The sequence below is a fragment of the Jaculus jaculus genome, chromosome 6 (genome assembly GCF_020740685.1).
Source record: "Jaculus jaculus isolate mJacJac1 chromosome 6, mJacJac1.mat.Y.cur, whole genome shotgun sequence".
In the NCBI taxonomy this organism is placed as follows: Eukaryota; Metazoa; Chordata; class Mammalia; order Rodentia; family Dipodidae; genus Jaculus; species Jaculus jaculus.
Genome location: NC_059107.1, coordinates 44,510,627 through 44,536,917, shown reverse-complemented (window position 1 = coordinate 44,536,917; position 26,291 = coordinate 44,510,627). Strand labels below are relative to the sequence as shown.

Genomic DNA, 26,291 nt, shown 5'->3' with positions numbered 1-26,291 from the left:
TCCCGCTTGTGCTGCACTTCTAACCACTGAGCTGTCTCCCCAGTCCTTCTTGGAGGTATTTTAAAAAGAATTTTTACTATTTATTTATGAGAGAGAGACAGAAAGAGAGCACGCCAGGGCCTCTAGCTGCTGCAGATGAACTCCAGGTGCTTGCACCACTTTGTGCATCTGGCTTATGTGGGTCATGGGGAATGGAACCTGCGTCCTTTGGGTTTGTTTGTTTGTTTGTTTTTGTCTTTCGAGGTAGGGTCTCACTGTAGCTCAGGCTGACCTGGAATTCAGTCTGTAGTCTTAGGGTGGCCTCGAACTCACAGTGATCCTCCAACCTCTGCCTCCCAAGTGCTGGGATTAAAGACATGCACCACCATGCCCGGCGGTCCTTTGGTTTTGTAGGCAAGTGCCTTAGTAGTTAAGCCATCTCTCCAGCCCCTTCTTGAAGATTTTAATAAGGAGAAAATCAATACACACCCTCTGATGATTACAAATAGTGTTTTGCTGTAAATAAAACAAAAGCAAGGCAATTGACTCCAGTTAGAAGCCCCAAATCACTAGACTTATGCACTTCCTAGAATGAGTTTCTGATCACAAAAATACAGTATCTTCGTAGTCTGAAAGCATATTTAAGCTTGAGTTTTTTTTTTTTTTTTTTTTTTTGGTTTTTCGAGGTAGGGTCTCACTCTGGTCCAGGCTGACCTGGAATTAACTCTGTAGTCTCAGGGTGGCCTTGAACTCACGGCGATCCTCCTACCTCTGCCTCCCGAGTGCTGGGATTAAAGGCGTGCACCACCACGCCCGGCTTAAGCTTGAGTTTTATATAAAGCACACATGGCTAACAGATGATAAGAACTTAAAAAAATATGCCAACAGGCTGGAGAGATGGCTCAGCTGTTAAAGCACTTGCCTGCGATGCCTAACGACCTGGGTTTGATTCCTTTTATCCATGTAAAGCCAGATGCACAAAGTGGTGCGTGCATCTGGAGTTCATTTGCAGTGGCTAGAAGGCCTGGAATACCTGGAGTATTCTCTCTCTTTCTCTCTATGCCTGATGGCAAATAAATAATGAAATATGCTGCACTATTTTGTAAAACTGTGTGTGTGTGTGTGTGTGTGTAGTATATGTATGTAGTATAATGTGTATGATGTATGCACATGTGTGTGCAAATGTGCATACCCTATGTGTGTACACATGGAGGCCAGGTGAAAGTGTTGCGTGACTTTCTCTTCACTCATCCATGGATTTCTTTCCTTGAAATGGCATTTCTCCCTCAACCCAGGGCTGTTGTCCAGCATGAACACCAGTAATTGTCTGGTCTCTGTGCCCCTACTCCAGTTCCCTAGACTGGGATTGCAGATGTGTGTGGTCCTGCCCAGCTTTTTATGTGTATGTCGGGGAATCTGGGGAACCAAACTTGGCAGCCTCCGCTAAGAGGCCCTCATACTTAAGCAACACATGCTCTTAACTGCTGAGCCATCTCTCTTGTCCCTAGAATATTTTTTAAAGGTAAAATTGAGTGAGAAATTTTAAAAAATTAAACAGGAAAACATGCCATTTATCTCCCAGTGAATTGTGCCTAGGTTCTTGACACCTCCCCCTACCCAACCAGTGGTCACTGACCATCACTGTAGACGAAGAGCCTGAGTTTGGGCAAACAAGTCAAGAAAGTAAAGTTTCTGGCGTGGCAATGGGGCTGGCCCAGGGGAGAGATGAAGAAATGCGAGCCACTGCATCGGTGCTGCTACCAGATGAGTTTCTAAACTCTGTTTTCCAGAGACGCAGAAGAAGTCAATGATGGGGGGGGGGGACAGTGCCCCATCAAAGCCGGAGCAATACGGGGGGAAGGAGTGAAGTAAGGTCAGGGCAAGCCACAGATGCTAACAGGGCTTGGGTAACCCTAGCTGATGATAGAAATGCTCCATGCCTGTGCCAGCCACAGGGCCAGTGGACGCTGAGGAGCTGGAACTCAGCTAGTACAACCGAGGAAGTCGGTTTCGGCTGACTTCATTGTATTTTACACTGAAATAGCCCCGTGTGGTAAGTGGTTGCCATGTAGAAGTGAGAGGGCATCAGGTAGCGCTGTTAGGCAGTTAGGGTCCTGACAGTGAAAGCGGGAATGCCCGTGGGCTTGCCCGCCTGACAGTCTGCACTTCCCTAGAGGTTAGAGAAGAATCTGGCTTCTCCTTATCTCTTGCCTGCAGGAGTTTCCTAGACCTGTTTTGCCATGCACAACCTGAGTCCCTCCCTGGGAGGGAGGTGTCCTTTCCTAGAATTCAAATCCAATCCTGACATTGCGATTGGGCACGCTTAGATCCCAGACCCTGGCATCCTGGCTGGCCTCTTCCTGAGCCAGCCTCTAGCCCAGACCACTCAGCTGTCTCTGGTTCACCTGAGCCAGAAGGTGAAGTCGGCCACAGTGAGATTATAGATAGATGCATGTGAGGGGACGCCTCTCTCTGAGCTGTGTGAATATTGCTCCTGAACCACTACATTTGGGGATTATTTTCCCCTTGTCTCGGCCTGGCTGGGCTAAGATGAGGAGAGAACCCCCCCTGATTTCTACTCCCACATGCTCTTCCTCCCCCCTCCTGCCTTACCCATGGCAGGAGCTCTCTGAACTTTCTATTCTTTTCTCTCTAAATCTCTTTTCATGTTTCTTCCAGGCCTACCACACGGGCTCTCAGACCACAGGGGTATATTTATTTTTCTTCCCCTGGTTCTGTACTTCCATTTTATTTATTTATTTATTTTTGGTTTTTTGAGGTAGGGTCTCACTCTGGCCCAGACTGACCTGGAAGTCACTATGGAGTCTCAGGGTGACCTTGAACTCACGGCTATCCTCCTACCTCTGCCTCCCGATTAAAGGCGTGCACCACCACGCCTGGCTTGTACTTCCCTTTAAAAAATGTGGTAATTTATGGGCTGAAGAGATGGCTTAGTGGTTAAGGCATGTGCCTACAAAGCCAAAGGATCCCAGTTCAATTTTCCAGGACCCATGTAAGCCAGATGCACAAGGGAGCACATGTGTCTGGAGTTCGTTTGCAGTGGATGGAGGTCCTGGCGGTCCATTTTCTCTCTTTCTCTTTCTCTCTCTCTGCCTCTTTCTCTGTATCAAATAAATAAAAATATATTTTAAAAAATGTGGTAATTTGGGCTGGAGAGATGGCTTAGCGGTTAAGTGCTTGCCTATGAAGCCTAAGGACCCCAGTTCGAGGCTCAATTCCCCAGGACCCACGTTAGCCAGATGCACAAGGGGGCGCACGCGTCTGGAGTTCGTTTGTAGAGGCTGGAAGCCCTGGTGCGCCCATTCGCTCTCTCTCTCTCTGCCTCTTTCTCTGTCTGTCGCTCTCAAATAAAAATAAACCAAAAAAAAATTTTTTTTAATGTGGTAATTTAATAATTATCCTTGTCAGTTTGGTTTGCCCAATCCTTTGGTTAAATACTAACATGAATTTAGGACCTGGGGATCCAAGAAGCACCCTGGCTCTCAGGGTTTAGGGTTTGAATGTCCCATAACAGGAGGACTAAAATAAGTGCCTGTTCATGGCAATGCACTTGGTTTAATGGGTGATAATAAGCACAAAGCACTACAAAACTAAGCATTGTTGTCTTTGATTACTTTCTAAGCTAGACACAAAGGGGAAAGGGCACAGCCCATTGTCTCAAGAAGCTGGCAACCTTAATACTGGATTCTTGTGGTTATGGAGACCACACACTTGAAAACCACCTGTAGGAGAACCCCTAATCATAGAATGTAAGTTCACTCCTAATGTCTCCCTTCCGCAGGTGAATTTAATAATTGTATCAGTACTTTTTGGATTGTTCTAGGGACAGGAGCTTTAGGGGAACTAAAGCAACAGTGTTTTTCAAATTAAATGACAAGTCCAAAGCAAGGTTGGTTTACCAGGTCCGAGAATAAACAGGGGAAGACTTAGTATGGGGTTCAAAATCCAGGGGGAATAAGGAAGCCAGGAGGCCTCACAGTTATAAACCTTTTGTTCAGTCTGTTTTTCTCCATAAGGTCACCCTTTTCATATGAGAATGTGTTTTGTTGAACAACTGAATTTCAAGAGCATCATTTTCTGAAAGAGAGATTTTCAATTTTAGTCTTCAAAAGACCTGGGGCTCAGTTTTCTCTCTGTGTGGAAAACATGGACTCTGAAAGAGGAAATGGGAATGCGTAGCCACAGGGCCAGCTAATTTTCAGTCCTCAGACAGAAGGTGCATCACTTCCTTATCACAGATATGGAGAGGGGGAGAAGCAGGGACAAATTGTTTAGTTTTTTTAAATAGGAATTTATGTTTGTAAAATGATATGCTTATAAACTTTTTCATACTTCATGATGATGAAAGAACCCCACAATATTAGGTCTAGGGAATGGACGCACAAAAGATCTTTCACTTAGACATCTTAGCTCTGTACCATCCTCCTGGGAGTCACCAAACTATGGACCCACAGGGCTGGAGAGATGGCTCAGCAGTTAAGGCACTTGCCTGCAAAGCCTAAGGACCCATGTTTGATTCTCTAGTATCCACGTAAGCCACACATGCACAAGGTAGTGATGTGTTTGGAGTTTCTTGCAGGGGCTAGAGGCCTGGTGTGCCTATTCTCCCCTCACCCTTCCTTCCTCCCTCTCTCTCTCTATCTGCCTCCTTCTCTTTTACCCTCTATCTCAAAAGTAAGTAAATAGCCGGGTGTGGTGGCGCGCGCCTTTAATCCCAGCACTCAGGAGGCAGAGGTAGGACTGCCATGAGTTCAAGGCCATCCTGAGACGCCATAGTGAATTCCAGGTCAGCCTGGGCTAGAGAGAGACCCTACCTCGAAAAAAAAAAAAAAAAAAAGAGTAAGTAAATAAATAAATAAAATATTTTAAAAATTAAAATTAAAAAGATTGACCCAGAACATTAGACAGCAGTGACAGGAGGAGGCTAATCATGTAATCTGGTAGAAGAATTCGTAGACTCACCATTCTACAGCCAGGCATTCACAATGATGCTTCAATCTGCATACAGACAGTATATACCCTTGGGCCTAGATATATAGTAAGACAGACTATCTAGGTTTGTATAAGTAAACTCTGATGCATGCACAAAACAAGATTAGCTAATGATGAACTGCTCAGAACTTATTCCCACCACTAAGTGGTACATGAATATATTTCTCAATTGGCATTAAGTTTTAGCTACACACACACACACACACACACACACACACACACACACACACACACCTCTTCTCATTTTCAAGGAAGCTAAAACTCTCTGAAAAGCCAAAAGAAAGACCTGGCCATATCTGTGAGAAGTTAAAAAAAATACTTTTACTGGGCTGAAGAGATGGTTTGCAAAGCCAAAGTACCCAGTTTCAATTCCCCAGGACCCACATAAGCCTGATGCTCAAGGTGACACATGCATCTAGAGTTTGTTTGCAGTGGCTAGAGATCATGCATGCCCATTCTCTCAAAAAATATTAAAAATAAAATATTAAAAATATATATTTATTTGCAAGTGGGTGTGGGTGGGGAGGAGATGGGTGTGCCAGGGCCTCTAACCACTGCAAACATACTCCAGAGGCATGCACCACTTTGCATCCAGTTTTATGTGGGTGCTGGGGAATCAGACCTGGGTTGTTAGGTTTTGCAGGCAAGCACCTTAACTGCTGAGCCATTTCTCCAGTCCTCTTTTGTTTTGTTTTGTTTTCTGTTTGTTTGCTCAAGGTAGGGTCTCACTCTAGTCCAGGCTGACCAGAAATTCACTATGTAGTCTCAGGGTGGCCTCAAACTTGAGTCAATTCTCCTACCTCTGCCTTCAAAGTACTGGGATTAAAGGTGTGCACCACCATGCCCAACTCCAGTCCTCTTTCTTTAAATTAAATTTTTACATATATTTGCAAGGAGAGGTTGAGGGACGAGAATGTCAGAAGGAATGGGCATACCAGAGCTTTCTCCCACTGCAAATGAACTCCAGATGCATATGCCACTTTGTGCATCTGGCTTTATGTGGGTATTGGGGAATCCAATGCAGGCCGCTAGGCTTTGCAAGCAAGTGCTTTTAACTGAGGATCCATCTTTCCAGCTCATTTGAAGAATTTTCTAGATTGGGTTAACTGAGGTGGGAAGACCCACCCTGTATGTGGCACCACATGGGGCTCCTGGACTGAACAGAAAAGAGAAAGCTGAGCGCAAGCATCATGGCTGCTTCCTGGCCGTGGCTTCAGTGTGACTAGCATCAGTTTCCCTCTGCCTCCTGAGCATGGAGGCTGCCTGAAGCACCTGACGCCAAGCTTTCCCCACCACATGGACTGCACCCCTGAAACTGCAGGCCGAAACAAACCCTTCCTCCCTTCAGTTTCTTCCTGTCAGGTATTTGGTCACAGCAATAAGACACATAACTCAGATACCAGGAAAGGCACAGAAATGGACTGTTTGAATCTGGATCACCTATGCTTTCAGTTCTGCTGGACCTCAGGCAGTGACCTATAAGAGGAAGCATTGTAAAAATCATTTGGGAGATGGCTTAGTGGTTAAGGTGTTTACCTGCAAAGCCAAAGGACCTTGATTCGATTCCCCAGGACCCATGAAAACCAGATGCACGAGGGGGCGCGTGCATCTGGAATTCGTTTGCAGTGGCTTAGGCTCTGGCGCACCCATTCTCCCTCTCTCTGTCTTTTTCTCTCAAGTAATAAATAAAAATAAAATGAAATAATAGAGCTTCATGAGCCCACTGCCTGAGCTTCTGATTCAGAACATGAGAATCTATTAAAGATCAAAAAACAAAGCCTCCCAGGTGGTTTGGGCATGAAAGCCAGATTTGGACCCAATGGTGCATCATTGTCCTCTGACATTGCCTGGTGATGTCCAATGTTGCTATGGAAACCACTGATGTATGACGGCCTGACTGGATTTTATTACTTTTTAAAATATTTTATTTTTATTATTTATTTGAGAGAAAGAGGCATATATAGAAAATGGGCACGCCAGGGCCTCCAGTCACTGCAAAGGCACTCCAAATGCATGTGCCACCTTGTGCATCTGGCTTACATGAGTTATTACTTTTTTAAAAAAAACACATCTGTTTCAAAAACAGATGGAATTTTATATTTGGAAGAGAAGATATATCCTCTCTCAAGATATTTATATTACCACAAAACAGAAATTTTTCTCATTTAAGACCACATTCGACAGACACCAGTCATCCTTTGCTACGTAAATCCAAATGGAAGGGACAAATGAGAAGTTATGTCCTGGCGTGAGTTTCAGACTGCTAGAGGTTTCCTTCAGGTTTTGGCTGATGTTATGTGCTTGGAGAAGTCTTGTGTTGATGAACTTCCCCAGGGTGGGAAGGCAGACAATGACTAGGTAAGGTGGCACCAAGCTCTGGGGGCTCCAGCTTGAGGCAGACCAGGAAGAGGACAGCCCTGTAGAAGTTACTGTCCAGTGAGCTTCACACACGGGTGACAGGAGCCAGGTGGCCTCGTTCAGCTGCATGGGTGGACACACATTTACTGGCTGATGGGACTGAGGAAAGAGGCAGCCCATTATCCCTCAGGTTTCAGAGGCAAAGATGAAGAGCTCGGGCAAGGGATGGAGAGAGGGGTTTTGAAGCATTGTGTGGCAAGACTGGTCTGGTGAATTTAGAACTTGGTGATGCAGTCTCTTTCTTATAGTTAAAAAAAAATAAAACAGGGGCTGGAGAGAATGCTCAGTGGTTTAGGCGCTTGCCTGCAAAGCCTAACAACCCTGGTTCGATTCCCCAATACCCACATAAAGCCAGATGCACAAAGTAGTGCATGCATCTGGAGTTCAGTTGCAGCAGCTAGAGACCCTGGTGCACCCATTCTTGCTCTCTCTCTCTTATTCTTTTCTCTCTGTCTCCCTCTGTTTGCAAATAAATAAATAATAATACTGAGAAAATAAGAACACAGGATGCTTACATCACAATTAGGTTCTTGGGATTCTTTGCTCTTTGTAAAAATGATAGATCCCCTCAGGATACCAAGGTGGAATCTCCTTTACAAAGATGCCATTTCCCCTTACACTAACGCATGCAGGACACTTGAAGTTGGAAACTTTCTCACAGTTCTGCGTCACAGAAGGAGCTGGTCCTTATCTGAAACAGAATCATTCTGTTTGGTTCTCCTTCCCTCTTTCTTCTGTCAGACAGAAGGTCCTTTTGAAATTTTCACTCAGCTCTGTGAGTTGAGTACTTTTCCTGGTTCAGGGCAGAGGAAAGCCATCTTGGTCTCTTGACCCAAGGCTCTCAGTGGGCTCCTTCCAGTTCTCCATTCAAAGCCCATGAAATATCAAGATCGGTATCAGCCGTCCTCTCCCAAACCTTTCCCAAGCTCTACCACCCAGCATCGCCAGCAAGGGCTTACAACCTCCCTTTGCTAAGACAGCCCACCTTCCTGCCATGGTGTCTTCTGAACAGCAGTGTAACTGTTGACTGGAGGCCTCGACCCCATGTCTGGACCCCAGGGAAGGGAACACCGGGGCACTCTCCCAGATTTATTCTAAGAGGAAATGTTTGACCATTGTAACCGTTCAGGTCTGAGGACATAATGAGAGTGACGCAATGGCAGAGTGATGTGAGAAGAAGCCAGGAAGGCACATAGAGAACTTTGGAAAGGGGCCGGATGGAAAAGAGCAAGAAGTGAGGATGACATCCCAACACTCCACGGGACTGGTTGATTTCAAACGTCCTCCGCCTCACTCACTAGCACTGAACATCGTCTATGTCAGAACCTCTCAGGTCACTCTGGGAGCCTGGGTCCCTCCTCCAGGTCCTGCTGGACCACATGCGTGTGGGATCTACCCACCTGCTTAGGTGGCCTCTCCAAGTATTCATTTTGAGTTCAGGCGATTCACCCAGTACACCCTGGGAAACAGCAAGGAAAGCCCTCTTCCTACCTCTACTTCCCTCTGCTGCCCCCTCCCTGCCCATCTCAGCCCTCGGTAAGTTAGAAGCTCTTATCCTGGGACCCACAGGGAACTTCTTGGGCTCTGGGAAACTTGATATCACACACATCAGGTGTGCATGTGCATATACTTGTGTGTATGTATATATGTATAGAAGAGAATGTTCTGGGGGCAGAATTTGCCATATTTCCATAGATAAGAAGCCACTGGTCACTAGTCTGTGCAAGATACACAGGTGATAGGCAGGGAGGCTCAGGGAACTGAGAGAGCCTCCAGCTATGGTGGTCAGAGCCCAGCTTGGCACAGTACCTTGGAAGCAGCCATCACAGCCGCTGTGGCCGCCACATTCAAGCCCCGCTTCCCGAAGTGCACGAGGGCATCATAACTTCGATCTTTTGCTTGGACCAGGCAATCGTCAATCTCCTGTCAAAGGAGAAGCAGAGGCACACTGAGTTGGCAAGCACAAATGACTCGCTGTTCTCTTTCCCTTCTCCCGAGTGCTGGGCTTGGCTGTTTGCCTGATGGCTGAATGTGACTGGGCCTGTAACGTCAGAGACACTTATCAGCGTACACATAGGAAGGTAGAAAAAGACAGAACAATGGCAGAGTACAAAAGGAAATTTTGAAAAAAAAAAAAAAAAGAAAGAATAGCAAGCAAGTTGCTGACCCAACAAGGCTCTGGGATTGTTTCTAAAGCCCATCTAACTTCCAGGGATGTGGACAATTTTGCCTTTCTATGCATAGACACTCAGTCTATAAACAAGTCACTGAGGGGGCTGGAGAGATGGCTTAGCCATTAATGTGCTTGCCTGCAAAGCCTAAGGACCCAGGTTTGAATCCCCAGAACCCACATAAGCCAGAAACACAAGGTGGTATGTGTGTCTGGAGTTCATTTATGAAGGCTAGAGGCCCTAGTGCACCCATTCTCTCTCTAAATAAATAAATGATTAATTAAGTCTTTGAAACAACCCAGGGTGAGGGAATACCAAGAACCAAGCTTTCAACCTCAGCTTTGTATAATGGTTAATACTGTCAATGTGACAGGATCTAGAATCCTTAGGTATTTTGTCACCAAAACAAGATAAGATCTTCCATTAAATGGCTGTCAGATCTAGATTGAGTTTTTTTTTTTTTTTTGGTTTATTTTTATTTATTTATTTGAGAGTGACAGACAGAGAAAGAGGCAGAGAGAGAGAGAGAATGGGCGCGCCAGGGCCTCCAGCCACTGCAGATGAATTCCAGACGCATGCGCCCCCTTGTGCATCTGGCTAACGTGGGTCCTGGGGAATCGAGCCTCGAACCAGGGTCCTTAGGCTTCACAGGCAAGCGCTTAACCACTAAACCATCTCTCCAGCCCCCCTTTTTTTTTGAGACAGGATCTATGTAGTCCAGGCTGGCCTTGAATTTATATCCTTCTACCTTCCTGAGCGCTAGGATTACAGGTGTGTCCTACCTGTAGGCTCCATACTTGCCTTCTCTAAGCAGTTTGTCTTCTGGAAGGTGACAGTGATGGTAGCTCACCTGTAGCTCATGGTGAGAGGTAATCCCAGTGGATGGCAGCTGCCTCCAGTCAGTGATAACCACCGCTATCTGCCTTATCTTCAAGGGGTGGGGATCTTGCAATTCTAAAATTCTGTTACTCTGTGATCATCTAATTCTATAACTAAATATTGCCCCATGCGTGTACCAAGGGGAGTGGCTATTACCGAGTGTGTATTATTTTTGTTGATAAGGAAAATCTCTTGATACATGTTGAAATAAAATGAAGTCATCTGTGTCAGGTAAAGGGAAGACAGGCAACAGGAATGAGGTCTCCTTCTGGGAACAAAGCCAAGGACAACAGTGTGTTTGTTCCTCTGATTTTTGTTTTGTGGTTGTCATTGTTCTGAGAAAGTAGCGGTTTGGTAGCCACAGCAGTTCACTTTAGAGGGCAACAAGACAACAGCACGTGGCCTTGGTCTTGTTGGAAGTTCTTCACATGAGAGCATTTCTGCTTCGAGGTGGACAGGTGGGGCCTGCGCACAGCCTCCTGAGGAGCTGCAGCATCATGCTCTTGCTATGATTTGGCTCACGTTTCAGTGACTCTTGGCAGAACTTTTGTTGTGTGTGTGCTTACGTGGTGTGTGTGTGGGGGGGGGGGCTGGGAATCAAACCCGGAGTCTGGTGCATGCTGGGCAAGCACTGAGCTGCACCCCAGCCCTCTCGGCAGCTCTTAGGCATATCCTTCACTTGGGTGGAAATGACACTGGCAGTTTCAGGGGAGTCCCAGCATTGAGCAAAGGGAGGGAGGAAGAGTATGGTTTGGTAACTAGGTCAAAATAGATCTATGGGGCTGGAGAGATGGCTTAGTGGTTAAGGGCTTGCCTGTGAAGCCTAAGGACCCTGGTTCGAGGCTCGGTTCCCCAGGTCCCACGTTAGCCAGATGCACAAGGGGGCGCACGCGTCTGGAGTTCGTTTGCAGAGGCTGGAAGCCCTGGCGCGCCCATTCTCTCTCTCTCTCTCTCTCTATCTGTCTTTCTCTCTGTGTCTGTCGCTCTCAAATAAATAAATTAAAAATTTTTTAAAAATAGATCTAAGTCCTTAATTCAGCCTTTCTGAGCCAGAAAGAGCCGTGGGGCTGGAATTCAAAGGGATTTTCAGATCTACATATCCATTACATTGCTATGCTCCCCAAAGCCTTCCCTTAGAGGAAGTAATGAGCATTCAACTTTCAGCCAGTAGAAATTAATGTACCAACAGGAGCTGCCTATAGGACTCTGTCACAGTTCATTTTCTCACTGCTGTGAGGGGATACCTGACAGAAGTAACATAAGAGAGGAAGGATTTATTCTGCTTCATGGTTTGCATTGGTACAGTCCATCACGGTGGGGCAGGTGTGGGAGCGGCAGTCGACACATGCAATAGCTACGTGTTAGAGGGCATGATCGGGAAACAGAGGCCACAGCCCTGAAAACAGACGCACATATAAGCTTCAACTCTTGCCCCCAGCCACCCACATCTGGCAGCTAGGTCCCATGTCCAGAAGGTTCCTCGACTTCTCAAAACAGTGCCATGAGCTGAGGACCAGCTGCTCAAACATATGAACCTGTGGGGGTACAGTTCACATTCTAAACAACATTATATACTTATAATTCATTGCTTAGTTCTACAATCATGTTAGAAAATAATGGAAGTAATGAAATGTTGGAATCATCTAACCCAATAATTCCATTCTTGGGAATCTATGCTAAGATAAAAGAAGGAACTAAAAACCCTATGCATAAGTGGTGGTTGGTGGAGAATTATCTATACCCTGAAAAAAGCTGAAATAACCTCCTCACAGTAAGAAACAATTGTCTCACCATGGATCACTATGGAGATCGTGAAGGCTTGTGAACAAACATATTTAAAATCTCAGAATACAAGTATTTTCTTTCTTTTTTTTTTTTTGAGACAATCTCATGTAGTCCAGGTTGCCTTTAAACTCAATATATAGCAGAAGAGGACCTTGAACTTTGTGTCCTCCTACCTCTACCTCTGACTAGGAGCATAGGCATGACAGCCACTCCTGGTGTATGCAGTGGCAGAGATCAACCCCAGGACTTTGTGCAGGCTTTGGCAAGCACTCTACCCACTGAGCTACATTGCCAGGCCTCTAAGGTACATAATTGTCATTGCTGTGTGTTTATTTTTGAGAGCAGATTACTCTATGTTGCCCAAGTTGGCTTTGAACTCCTGGGCTCAAGAGCCCATCTTCTTAAAGCCTTGCAGGTTGCTACAGCTGGGACTAAGTGTGCATGCCATTATGTCTAGCTTAAGTTTTAAGACTATCAATATACTGTTACCGTGACAGGACCTAGAGTCCCCTAGAATATGAGCCTGTGGGCATGCCTGTGAGGGATTATCTTGATTAGGTTACCTGAAGTGGAAAGATCCTTCTTTTTTTTTTTTATTTTTTTATTTTTTGGTTTTTCCAGGTAGGGTCTCACCCTAGGGCAGGCTGACCTGGAATTTACTATGTAGTCTCAGGGTGGCCTCGAACTCATGTCAATCCACCTACCTCTGCCTCCCAAGTGCTGGGATTAAGAGTGTGCACCACCATGTCCAGTTTCTTTTAAATTTTGAAATTTTGTATTTTTATTTATTTATTTATTTGAGAGCGACAGACACAGAGAGAAAGACAGATAGAGGGAGAGAGAGAGAATGGGCATGCCAGGGCTTCCAGCCTCTGCAAACGAACTCCAGACGCATGCGCCCCCTTGTGCATCTGGCTAACGTGGGACCTGGGGAACCGAGCCTCGAACCGGGGTCCTTAGGCTTCACAGGCAAGCGCTTAACCACTAAGCCATCTCTCCAGCCCTGAAATTTTGTATTTTTTAGACAGTCAGACAGACAGGACAGACAGAGAATTGGCGCGCCAGGGCCTCAGCCACTACAATTGAAGGCCAGATGCTTGTGCCACCTAGTGGGCATGGGCAACCTTGCTCTTGCCTCCCCTCTGTGTATCTGGCTAACATGGGATCTGGCAAGTAGAATAAGGGTCCTTAGGCTTTGCAGGCCTAACTAAGGCCTTAACTGCTAAGCCATCTCTCGAACCTGGAAAGATACTTCTTAACTGTGGGCAGATCATTTTCACAGCCCGGGGTCTTGGACTATATAAAAAAGAAACAAGTAGCTGAGCCGTAGAATTCATGGATCTCGGCTTCCTTACTGTGGACCAAATGTGACCAGCTGCCTCAAGCACCTGCCATTATGCCTCCCTGCTATGATGGACTGTCACCTCAAAGTGGATACTGTCATAAATCCTTCCTTAAGTTGCTTTTGGTTAAGTATTTTGTCTCAGCAACAAGAAAGTAATGAATACAAAATTATAAACTGTATATGTGGAAATCATATCAGCAAAAGGATAAGGGCTAAGAAGGAAGTTCAGTTTGTGTAGTTAATTTTTCTTTCTTTTTCTTTTTCAAGGTAGGGTCTCACTCTAGCCCCAGTTGACCTGGATTTCACTGTGTAGCCTCAGGCTGGCCTCAAACTCAAGGCGATCCTCCTGAGTGCTTGGATTAAAGGCTTGTACCACCATGCTGGGCTTTAATTTTTTTCTTTTCATTTCTGATTTTATTTATTTAATTATTTATTTGAGAGAGAGAAAAAGAGAATGAATACACCAGGGCCTCTAGCCACTGCAAATGAACTCCAGATGCGTGCACCACCTTGTGCATCTGGCTTATGTGGGTCCTGTGGAATTGAACCTGTGTCCCTGGGCTTTGTAGGCAAGTGCCACAATTGCTAAGCCCTAACTCCATCCCCATTTCTAGTTTTTGTTGAGGTAGGATCTCACTATGTAGCCCAGGCTGTCCTCAAATTCACGTGATCCTCCTACCTCAGCCTTCTGATCGCTGGGAGTAAAGGTGTGCCCCCAGGCCTCAATTTTTCTTTTTCTTTCAGAGTCATACTATGTAGTCTTTGGCTGGCCTGGAACTCATGCTGTAGACCAGGCTTTAACTTCTCTGAAAATCACCTCTCTCTCCTGAGCGCTGGAATTATAGGTATGCTCCACCACACCTATCCTCTGAGGAGTTAAATTATGAGTGCTTTTTAGATTTCCTTTTCTAATTCATGAAAATATTTTATTATCAATAATGATATAATCCTTCACAGAATTTCATCACTTTTGTTTGTTTGTTTTTCAAGATAGGGTTTCCTTCTAGTCCAGGCTGACCTCTAACTCACAGCAATCTTCCTACCTCTGCCTCCTGAGTGCTGGGATTAAAGGCATGCAACACCACGCTGGGTAAAAGTGTTATTTTATTAAGGAGGAAGAAAAAGTATTTCTCCTTATAGGATCTACAATGAGTGTTCTGTTTTAGGTCTGAAAGGGATTGGAGTGGGATGAAGCTGTAACCTCAGATGTGTAGGTGGGGGTGTGGTGGGGGGAATTGGGAGGCGGGGAAATGGGAGCTCAGGCCTACGCACTCTGCTTGGCTTGTGTGCACCCTCCTGAAAGGGGAGTTGGAAAACCAGGATCCAAGAAGCTGGGAGCAAAAGGCCAGCTCCCAATGCTGCCCCACCCCCTGCCCGCCTAGCACCGTCCTGCACATGGGAACTGGGCATTGGGAAACCAGGAGCAGAGAAGCTGGAGAGCCAGGAGCTGAGAGGGAAAAGCCAGCTCCCACCCGCAGCATGAACGCAGGGTCCAGGCAGCCCCACGCCAGCAGCAGGAGCCTGGGAGGTCAGCTCTGACCTATTGTCTGTGGTGTGTGCATCCTCCGGTGCAGGGGAACAAGGAGTTGGGGACCCAGGGGCTGGTCAATCAGGCAACCCCACACCAGCAGCAGGGGTACCTGGCCAGGGGACTACACATAACTTTTACTTATTTTATGAATAGAAGAAAGGAGTTAGGAGTTTGAAGATTCTAAACACAGAGTCATGATAAGGAGAAGGAACTTAAAAAATGTATTTGTACATGTGTGTTTGAGGGGCTATACCAGGGGCTCTCGCCACTGCCAACAAATGTCAGACACATGCATTGCTTTTTGCGTTTGGCTTTATATGGGTGTTGAGGAATTGAACATGGGCCAGGAGGCTTTGCAATCAAGCATCTTTAATTGAGGAGCCATCTCCCGAGCCCCAGAGGGAACTTTTGCTTTTTTGAGGTAGGGTCTCACTTTAGTCCAGGCTGACCTGGCACTCACTCTATAGCCCCAGGTTGGCAACAAACTCATATTGATTGATCCTCCTTTGTCTGCCTCCTGAGTGCTTGGATTATAGGCATGTGCCACTATGCAGACCTGGCTTAGAATGAACTTTTAACTACCCTGACTTGATCAATGCATTTTCACACATGCATTGAAACTGTATAAATACATACAATTACTATGTGCTAATCAAATTTTAAAAATAAGGATACAGGGCTGGAGAAATGGCTTAGTGATTAAGGCACTTACCTGCAAAGGCAAAGGACCTGGGTTTGATTCCCTAGGACCAGGTAAGCCAGATGCACAAGGGGGTACATGCATCTGGAGTTCAATTGCAATGGCTAGTGGCCTTGATGTGCCCATTCTCTCTCTCTATCTCTCTGCCTATTTCTCATTCTCTCAAATAAATAAATTAATTAAATATTAAAAAAAAATAAGGATACAAAAATGCTAACTATCTTGCTTTGGTCAGTACACATTATATACATGTATGGAATTTTCATGCTATACTTCATAAAATTAAAATAATAAAAATAAGTTAAAAAAACAAAAGTGTATATAAACAATTTTCCAAAAAGAGCTGGGCATGGAAGCTCATGCCTACAGCCCCAGCATGTGGGAGGCTGAAGGAGAAGGATCACCATGAGTTCAAGGCCAGCCTGGGCTCTAGAGTCTGTCTCAAAAAAAAAAAAAAAAAAAAAAGAGAGGCCTGGCATGGAGGCACATGCCTTTGTTCCCAGCACTAGAAAGGCAGTGGTAGGAGGATCACCGTGAGTTCAAGGCCACCCTGAGACTACATAGTGAATTCCAGGTCAGCCTGGGATAGAGTGACACCCTACCTCAAAAAGAGAGAGACTGAGAGAGAGAGAGAGAAGCCAGGTGTGGTGTGGCAGGGCATGTCTTGAGTCTCAACACTTGGGTGTCAGAGGTTGGAGGATTGCTGTGAGTTCGAGGCCAGCCTGGGACAACAAAGTGAGTTCCAGGTCAGCCTGGGTCACAGTGTGAACCTACCTTGGAAAAATAAAAGAAAAAAGAAAAAACTAAAAAGGGAGAGAGAGAGAGAGATTAGAGGAAAACAAATTATTTGCTGGGGTAAAGAAGTCATCAAAGGGTCCCCTGCAACAAAATAATTGCTTTTTCCTCATGACTTTGATCTTCTACCTCATGGAAAAGGAGCAAAAATTACCTTTTCTTTTGAAGACAGTGTGGGATGGACAAACTTCCTGTATAGGAGGCTGGATCCTTTTGTGTAGGGAGACAGCAGCCAGGCTACAAATGCTATTTTTAGTTCATAATAGAATGGAAACCTGGAGAGAGAAGAAAACACACGTTCCATTAAGTTCTAAGCAGTACTGCCCTGGACCTGTGAAGGGCAAGACTGAGGTTGGCATGGATGCCTCCCCCTCCCACACACAGCTGCTAGGTGTCCAGATTCCTTCTCCTTCACCTGTGGAAGGGCCGCTTGTGTGTGTATGTACACACACACACACACACACACACACACACACACACACATGGCCTTTTCCTGAAAGACTGTGTTTTCTTTTTCCTGTTGCCCAAGAAAACCAGGTTCACTCCCGCAATTGCTCCTTGGTCCTGCCTGTCAACAGCTGGCATTTCCTGCAGGGTTATGGGCTCACTCTCACTGAGTTGGCATGTGGACAGAGCTGCAGCCTGTGGGCACAGAAGACCAAGGCTTGGTCTGTATGTTCGATCATTTGCCCCTTGCTCATGGCCACGGGGCACAGACATCAGGGCAGCTAGGGTGGGAGAAAGCTGATGGGCTCTCTTGTCCAGGAATCAAAGCCCCCTTTCTCTACCCAGTACAGTCAAAGACAACAGCCCTGCTCCTGACAGGGAGAGGATGTTACTCACCCTGCTCAAGCCAATGCCATGCCCAGAGATCTTGATATTTTTTTAATTTATGTATTTTTTTTACTTATTTTCATATGTATGTTTGTCAACAAACACTAGACTCATATACCACGTTTTGAGTCTGGTTGTTAGAGAATTGAACCTGGGCCAGCAGGCTTTGCAAACAAGCACACTTAACCACTGAGCCATCTCCCCAGTCCAGTCCCCTTTCCTTTCTGGTGCCAAAACGAAGGCACTGGGGAGGGAGCTCAGCAGGAAGCATTCGCTGTGCAAGCATGAGGACGTGAGTTCGGATCCCCAGTACCCAGTTTTCCTGCTCTGGAAAGAACGATCCTTGGAGCTCTCAGGCTAGCCCCTCTGCCCTCATGGGAGAGCCCTAGACTAGTGAGGAAATCCTGGCTCAAAGGAAATAGACACCATTCCTGAGGCTAACACCCAAGGATGTTCCCTGGCCTCCATGTGGCACGTGCACATACATGTGCCTTCACATGTAGGCAAACCACACATAGGAGGAAAGGAAAAAGAAGGAAGGGGAAGGAAGGGAGGCAGAGGGAGAAGGAGGGAAGGAGGGAGAGCCAGGCTAGGGTAGAAATAACATGCAATTCTAGACTCCTACGCTCCTTTGAGCCCATTCATGTATTGGTCCCTTGAACATTCCCTAGTGTCTCTCTGTCAGCCTATGCTGAGAATTTGGGAAACAACGGTGAGCATGGAAGGTCTGAGGCTGGTAATCCTGGATTTCCCAGAAACACAGTCAGGACTCTGGCATCCTTGAAACTAGGAATGCAGTTTAAAAAATGCACTGAGCAGGCTGGAGAGATGGCTTAGTGGTTAAGGCACTTGCTTGCAAAGCAAAAGGATCCAGGTTTGGTTCCCCAGAATCCACATAAGCTGCACAAGGTGGTGCATGCATCTGGAGTTCCTTTGCAGTGGCTGGAGGCCCTGGTGTGCCCATTCTCTATCTGCTTCTCTCCCTCTCTGTCTCTCAAATAAATAAATAATAAAAAAACTTTTAAAAAAATGGACTGATGAAACAATAGCAAACACAAATCTTTGAACATATAAAAAAGTCAGCCCCTCAGACTGGTATAGTTCTATGGGCACGAGAGTTAGTAAACAGAGTTCCATTGGGATTTCGGTCCCACCTTGTGTGTGTGTGTGTGTGTGTGTGTGTGTGTGTGTGTGTGTGGTTTTTCAAGGTAGGGTCTCACTCTAGCTCAGGCTGACCTGGAATTCACTATGTAGTCTCAGGATGGCCTTGAACTCATGGCGATCCTCCTACCTCTGCCTCCCGAATGCTGGGTTTAAAGGCGTGCGCCACCATGCCCAACCCACTTCTTCCATCTTGGCCTGGTGCTGTGAACATCCCATGCAGTCCTATTTTCAGTCCTGAGTTAGATTGACTATGTGTTTTCATTGTCTGTATTTGTTTTTGTTTGTCAAGGTAGGGTCTCACTCTAGCCCAGGCTGACCTGGGATTCACTATGTAGTTGGAGGCTAGTCTTGAACTCATAGGGATCCTCCTACCTAGCCTCCCAAGTGCTGGGATTAAAGGTATGCACCACCACGCCTGGCAGAGAGAGAGAACAGGTGTGCCAGGGCCTCTAGCCACTGTAAACAAACTCCAGATGCATGCTCCAGTTTGCGCATTTGGCTTTAAGTGGGTACTGGGGAATCTGAACTTAAATTGTTAGGCTTTGCAGACAAGAGCCTAGCTCTGAGCCATCTCTCCAGCCCTATTTTCTTTATTCTGATGGTTTGACATTTTAGGGCCTTGTTGCCCTGGAGGAAGTGCTTTTACCAGGGTAAGCCAATTCTTAGAGATAACAAAACTTTCATATACAGCAAACACAGCTTTCATATACAAGTGACAAGCCAAAGTCCACACCCCAGGCACCTCCTCTACCAGGTTCTCATGCTCTCAGCCACTATCCACACACTCACATCACCCTAGGACCAGGTACCTAACAGCTAGGAACAGCCGCTATATCCCAAAACCCTTTGTAGTAACTCCAAGCCTATGAACCTGCCTCCCCCATTCCTTTCTGTTAACTACACTAAAGTCTGTTGCCCATTTCCACTCTGTCTCCACTCACTCTGTTTCCCTATGTCGTCCTGAGTGGTGTGGCGGGCACACTTCTTATTTGTAGGGACTGTGAGCCTAACACATTTCTTCCTTCATGATAGTCATTTCCAGGTCTCTCTGTCTTACCTCATCTGCTTAAAACAAATCCCAGGTCTCCTTAACACATGTCATGGGAGCTGGAGCGATGGCTTAGCAGTTAAGGTACTTGCCTGCCAAAGGAGCCAGGTTCAGTTCCCTAGTGCCCACATAAAGCCAGATGTACAAGGTAGTACATGTGTCTGGAGTTCGTTTGCAGTGGCTAGAGGCCCTGGAACACCCCCATCCCCTTCTCTCTCTCTCTCTCTCTGACCCTCTCTCTCCCCTCTAAGACAAATTAATTAATTAATTAAAAATTTTTAAATGTCATGGGTGAGAGTGACATCTGGCTACTCTAAACGATCAGAAAGGTCTTTCCCAGTCATCCTTCCCAGATAAGAGAATGGAAAATAAAACGGAGTAATTTCTAGCTAGTTATTTCAGGGTCCTTTAATTCTCACACAGCCTCCCACCCCCATTCATGATCAGTCCTACCCACTCCTCACCCCCCCAACACACACACAAGGCCCCTCCACTCTCTGCCTCTAGCAGGCTCTTCCTGAACATTGTCCCCACAACTGTGGGACACCTTCCATAGCAAAATTCACAGTCAAAAAGGACAGAGAGGCATAATTCTCTCACAGTGGGACTCTCCAGCGACTAATAACAGAGGAACTTTTGTTTTGAAAGCTAGTATCTGCCAGCCCCATGGGGAAAGCAAATGAATCTGGCAAGCTCAGACACTAACATAAGATCCACAGACAACCCCAGGGAATCTGTCGCACTGCCGCGTGCTTATTTATTATATAAAAGATGTATTTAAAAAAAAAATAGGTCACGCACGCACCTGCTTTCCCTTAATACACACACAGAACCCATAGTATACACCAGGGACTATGTCATACTAGAACATGGAAAGCCTCAATCTACTTTATAGCTGCCTGTGAGTCTGCAAGCCTCTTTCAGGCCCCCATGCAAGGTTTGGCCACAGCAGGCAAGCTGCAAGGGAGCCTCCTTGTGTTTGCTTTTTACACAGACAGACATGCAAACGCAGCTGTAGCACAGATGCCCAGGAGTGGGTTTTCTGCCTGCAACTGCTGAAGGTCCTGGCACACCCATTCTCTGTCTCTCAAAATTTTTTAGAAAAAATAAAAATGAATGGCTGAATGCTATACGTTCTTCTCATATAAGCAATTGTGTGTGTGTGTGTGTGTGCGCACGTGCGTGCATGTGTGTGTGTTTGAGGTAGGGTCTCACTGTAGCCCAGGCTGACCTGGAATTCACTATGTAGTCTCAGGGTGCCCTCGAACTCACAGTGATCCTTCTACCTCTGCCTCTCACATGCTGGGATTAAAGGCGTGCGCCACTGCCCCTTGGCTTCATACAAACAATCTTAGCCTCAGAACCCAGATCCACTAGTAAAGTCAGGATGCTTTTACCATAAAGTCTCTGAGAATAAATTAGGTAAGAGAATAACACAAAAGACAAACTCCTGGGCCTTCATCAGAAACAAAAATGTGTGTGTGTTTTCCCCCACTCCCTCCCATGTATTCCGTAGCCCCGGCAGCGCATCCTTATCACAAGGCCAGGATGTTGAAGCAGGATGGGATGCTGGTGGCAGGAATGCAGCTGATTCTGGGATAAGCTGATCACCCACTCCTCAAAGGCAGGATGTTTACAAGGAGAAGAAGCTCGGAGACTGTCATGACTAATGAAGAATGACCAGACCCGAATCCACCCCTACAGACCGTGTGCGTGGGATGAAATCCTAGCCTGACAGCTCTTTATCAGCGCTGTTCCCATTTCCTCCTCTCTGTAGCCTACACTTCCTTCCCCTCTGCTTGCAAACCTCAGTGCCATGTCCACTGTCCGGGAGACGGAGGTGCCAGTCCTCACTGTTGAGTGCCTTCCTGGTAGCGAGACTAGAATCACCAGGCTTCATACTACCATTAGCAACCAATACATTTTCTTTTCTTTGATTTTATTTATTATTATTTTTTTTCGAGGTAGGGTCTCACTCTAGCCCAGGCTGACCTGGAACTCACTTTAGGTCTCAGGCTGGTCTCAAACTCACAGAGATCCTCCTACGTCTGACTCCTGAGTGCTGGGATTAAAGGTATGCACCATGCTTGGCTCTTTGGCTTTAAAAAAATTTTTTTTTAATTAATTTATTTATTTGAGAGTGACAGACAAAGAGGGAGAGAGAGAGACACACAGAGAGAGAATGGGTGCCCCAGGGCCTCCAGCCACTGCAAACAAACTCCAGATGCGTGCGCCCCCTTGTGCAGCTGGCTAATGTGGGTCCTGGGGAATCAAGCCTCGAACTGGGGGTCCTCAGGCTTCACAGGCAAGCGCTTAACCGCTAAGCCATCTCTCCAGCTTTTTGAAACGGGGGTCTCATGTAGGTGAGGCTGGCCTTGAACTCTATATAGCCAAGGGATGACCTTGCACTTCTGATTCTCCCACCTCTACCACTCTAGTGCTGGGGTTACAGGTATGCACCATCACACCCAGTTTATGGGGTGCTGGGGATCAAACTCAGGTCTTTGTGCTTACTAGGCAAGCACTGGACCAACTGAGTCACACTCTCAGACCACTACATTTCTTTCTGGTTCTATTGCCCAGCTTTTATCTTACCCCACTAGTGGATAGACTCATGTATTCATTCCACCAGGAAAATCCTACTGAAAAACTACACGCTGGAAGGCATATGCAGCACAGGACAGGTGAGGCATATCCTTGCTCTTGGGGGTTTATCATCTGGTAGGAGAGCAAAGACAGAGAGCTGACCTCCGCACAGGGCCACATTGCCTCAGTGGAAGCACAAAGTCCTAGTGGGGACAACAGTATCATCTCCCCCCACATTCCCTTTAGTTGTTCACCCCCCCCCCCCGCCCCAGGAAGTCCTTGGTGGATGTCAATGAAGAAAAGGCCTAGACTGAGCTCCAGATAGTGGAGAAATTCAAAGTTTGTAGTGACCATAGCATGGAGTCTCTCTAGCAAGCTGGTCCGCTCCCTTGGGGTGTGGGATAAAGAGAGACTGTGAAGTGCTGCTGCGGTCTCCAGCCTTAGAGCATTGATGGAAAGTCTCCTTAGCACTCTAGTGTGGAAAGAGACTTCCTCGCTGGGATACACACCTACAGAATATGAGAAAAAAATGTTAGTCTTCAACCGTAGAAGAGAGGCTGGGAGGTACGAGGTAAGGGCCACCTACTTCCAGACAGGAAGAGAAAAAAAGAAAAGGATGAGATGGAAAAAGAGAGATGGAGGATGAACACCACACTGGGGTTTGAAATGCCCTGAGTGGGGCCGGAGAGATGGCTTGATGGTTAAAGGCGCTTGCTTGAAATGCCCTGGTGCTTTTCCTCCCAGAGGCTGGTGCAAAGGGTGCTCTACTGAAGTGCTTGGTGCCTGCACAGAGCCAGCACAGTGGGGTCTATAAACTCCGTTGGTAGGAAAGACTCCTTGAACCAGCCTCTTTGGAACCTGCCCTCTCTTCCTCCATCCTAAGTACCAATGGGCAGCCATGTTTATATTCAGTGATCACAGTTAATTACTAAGTTCTGCGAGGAAGTACTGAATACTAAGTATCAAGTCATCTCTACACCACAGGCCAGTGGAATTTGGAAGCAGGAGGTCTCTAGCACTGGCATAAACAGGGCAGAGGGCACAAAAGCAGAGCCCTCAAGCTTCTCTGAGGTACCCTGATTCCTCCCCTTTCAGAGCTTACGTTTTCATCTTTCCTTTATATTTTGTGAGTTATTTCAACCATCTCCCAACAAAGCCCCGCAGTTTTCCTTTTCATATTACGTAGAAGGACTCTGTTTGCTAGAATGATCCAAGAGTCCCAGTAATCCATGGCCCATGAGCCAAATCAGTCTGTCATCTATTTTTATAAATAAAGTTTTATTAGGATACTGCCTCACCCACTTATGTACGTATCATTTTGGCTGCTTTCATGTTACCACAGCATAGCTGAATAGCTGTGATAAAGAACCTAAATAGTGCTGGAAAGTGCTATGCAGCCTGCTGAGGTGAAAAATCACCAGTACTCTTAATCAGCAGTGGACCCTGAAAACTACACAACAGGCCAGCCAGGCAAGATGTGCCCACTAGTGGAATGCATATCATGGGGATAACCAACTGCTCTAGGATTGGATATGGGGGGGGGGGAATTTGTGCCTGATTACTGAAAACCTAATCAAAAGCCTATGACTGGGAAGGTCATAAGCCCTAGAGGGGAAGCTATTACTGCTGTTTGGCTAAAAGGATATATTATACCCACCAAATTGCCCTCTAAATTTTTACGTTTAAGCCCATATGTTAATGATATGCTCACTTTTGGTTAGAGAAACTTCTTTTTGCAAATGGTAATGACTACTGGGGAGACTTCAAACTCACCCAAGTGCTGAGACGAAGACAACACAATGCCTTCATGCTTGGGACACAAGCTCTTTACTCACTGAGCTATCTCTCTAGCGTTTTGTTTTGTTTTGCTTTGGTTTTCAAGGCAGGGTCTCGCTCTAGCCCAGGCTGACCTGGAATTCACTATGTAGTCTCAGGCTGGCCTTGAACTCATGGCGATCCTGCTACCTCTGCCTTCCAAGTGCTAGGATTAAAGGCATGTACCACCATGCCCTGTTCCTAGCCTTTTTGTTGTTGTTTTGTTTTAGACAAGGTCTCATGTAGACAAGGCTGGCCTTCAATCTGCTGTGTAGTTGAGGCTGACCTTGAACTCATGATCTTACTACCTGTACTTCCCAAAATACAAGTACCCCAAGTGTGCTCCACCATCCCCAGCAACTGAGCTGTTGATAAGAGGAAAACATGGCAACTTAGTGTTGAACTTAATGTTCATCAGAAGTCCATTATTGAGAGGGCTGGGGAGATGGCTCAGTGGTTCTTACAAAGCATGACAGTCTGGGATCAATTCCCCAGTGCCCAGGGAAAGCCATTGCACAAAGTGGTGCATGCATCTAGAATTCATTTGCATTGGCTAGAGGCTTTGACGCACCCATTCTCTCTCTCTCTTTACAAATAAATAAGCAAGTAGATAAAATATTTTAAAAGAAGTACATTATTTAAATTTTGTTATGTTTCATCTACACCATGAAATATTATGTGGCCATTAAAAATAGGTAGATGTTGAGTTGGGGATGGTGGCACATGCCTTTACTCCCTGCAATCGGGAGGCAGAGGTAGGAGGGTCACCATGAGTTTGAGGCCACCCTGAGACTACATAGAGAATTCCAGGTCAGCCTGAGCTAGAGTGAAACCCTACCTTGAAAAAACACCACCAACAACAAAATAGGTCAACGTTGGGCTGGGGAGATGGCTTAGAGGTTGTGGGCACTTGCTTTCATGATCTGACTGCCTGGGTTCTGGTCCTCAGTGCTCACATAATGCCAGATGCACAGAGTGGTGTATATGTGTGGAGTTTGTTTGCAGAGGCAGGAGGTCCTGGTGCACCCCATTCTCTTTCTGCCTGCCTCTCTCTCTCAGATAAATAATAAATAAATAAAACCAAGTAAATGTGTTTATGCTCACATGAAAGTATTTCTGCAATAAGCAAACTTAGAACTGTTATATCTATAATACTCCATTAGAATATTGTAACTAAATAAAAGAAAAAGAAAATGTAAGCCAGACCCAGTGGTACACACTTGTAATCCCAGCACATAGGAGGCTGAGGCCAGAAAATTAAGAGCTGAATCTAACTTGCCAAAATAGCAACATCATGTTTCAATAAAAAGTTCTAATAAAAAGAAAAAATATATGCCTGTGTGGGTGTGTATATAGACATAGTTTCATTTTTTTTTTGACAGGGGCCTTTGACTTGTCCAAGAGAGCCCTCATACCACAACTTAAAATATGCCTTGAGTTGAAAATTAATATTTATTAATGATGCAATCATTGTGAAATGTGTTTTGAATGTGTCAAATAAAATAATGAGTTAAGTAAGTGATAACACTGAAAATATTGCTCCAGCTAACATCCATGCCTGACCCTGCACCTGTGACCCAAGACAAGGTAGGAGGTTTCAGTCCCTTTCCACTTCTCCTCTCCTCTAGGCAAAAATCACCTTGTGACAGGTCCCACTTCCTGGAGCACTTACCAGCAAAGGAAGATGTCTGTGAAGGTCTCTGCTGTGGTGAAAAGTGCAAATATGATCCAGTACATCATCCATTTGACCTGTTGAAGGAGAAAGCACAGCTCTAGTAGACAAAGCCAAGGACTTCAGTGGCAAAAGTGGGTGCTGAGGGAGGTCCAGGCAGTACCCCCAGCACCTGTCACCCCTCTCCTCATCCTTCCACAACTCAGGTCAAAGTTTATTGCTCACTCTGAGGCTGAAAGCAAACAGGCTATTCCACAACTGACAAAGCTCAAAGTCAACACCTTTCCAGGCATGTCCAATCCATAGGCCATGGGCCATTTACAACCCAGGACACTTTTTTTTTTTTTTGGTTTTACGAAGTCGGGTTTTACTCTAGTCCAGGCTGACCTGGAATTCACTGTGTAGTCTCAGGGTGGCCTCGAACTCATGGTGCTCCTCCTACCTCTGCCTCCTGAGTGCTGGGATTAAAGGCGTGCGCCACCACACCCCACCCAGGACAATTTTCAATGAAGCCCAACACAAAACTATAAAGTAACTTAAAACATGATAGTTTTCT

The 26,291-nt window shown here is 46.0% G+C and overlaps 1 protein-coding gene across 1 annotated transcript in view; it reads right to left on the bottom strand.

Annotated features, from left to right (window-relative positions):
• Reep1 (receptor accessory protein 1) overlaps positions 1-26,291 on the bottom strand; it is a 127,945-nt gene that overhangs the window by 32,000 nt on the left and 69,654 nt on the right. Inside the window, 3 exon segments of the mRNA XM_045152996.1 lie at positions 9,220-9,333; positions 16,771-16,891; positions 25,736-25,812. Coding sequence (XP_045008931.1) covers positions 9,220-9,333; positions 16,771-16,891; positions 25,736-25,812 — 312 coding nt within the window.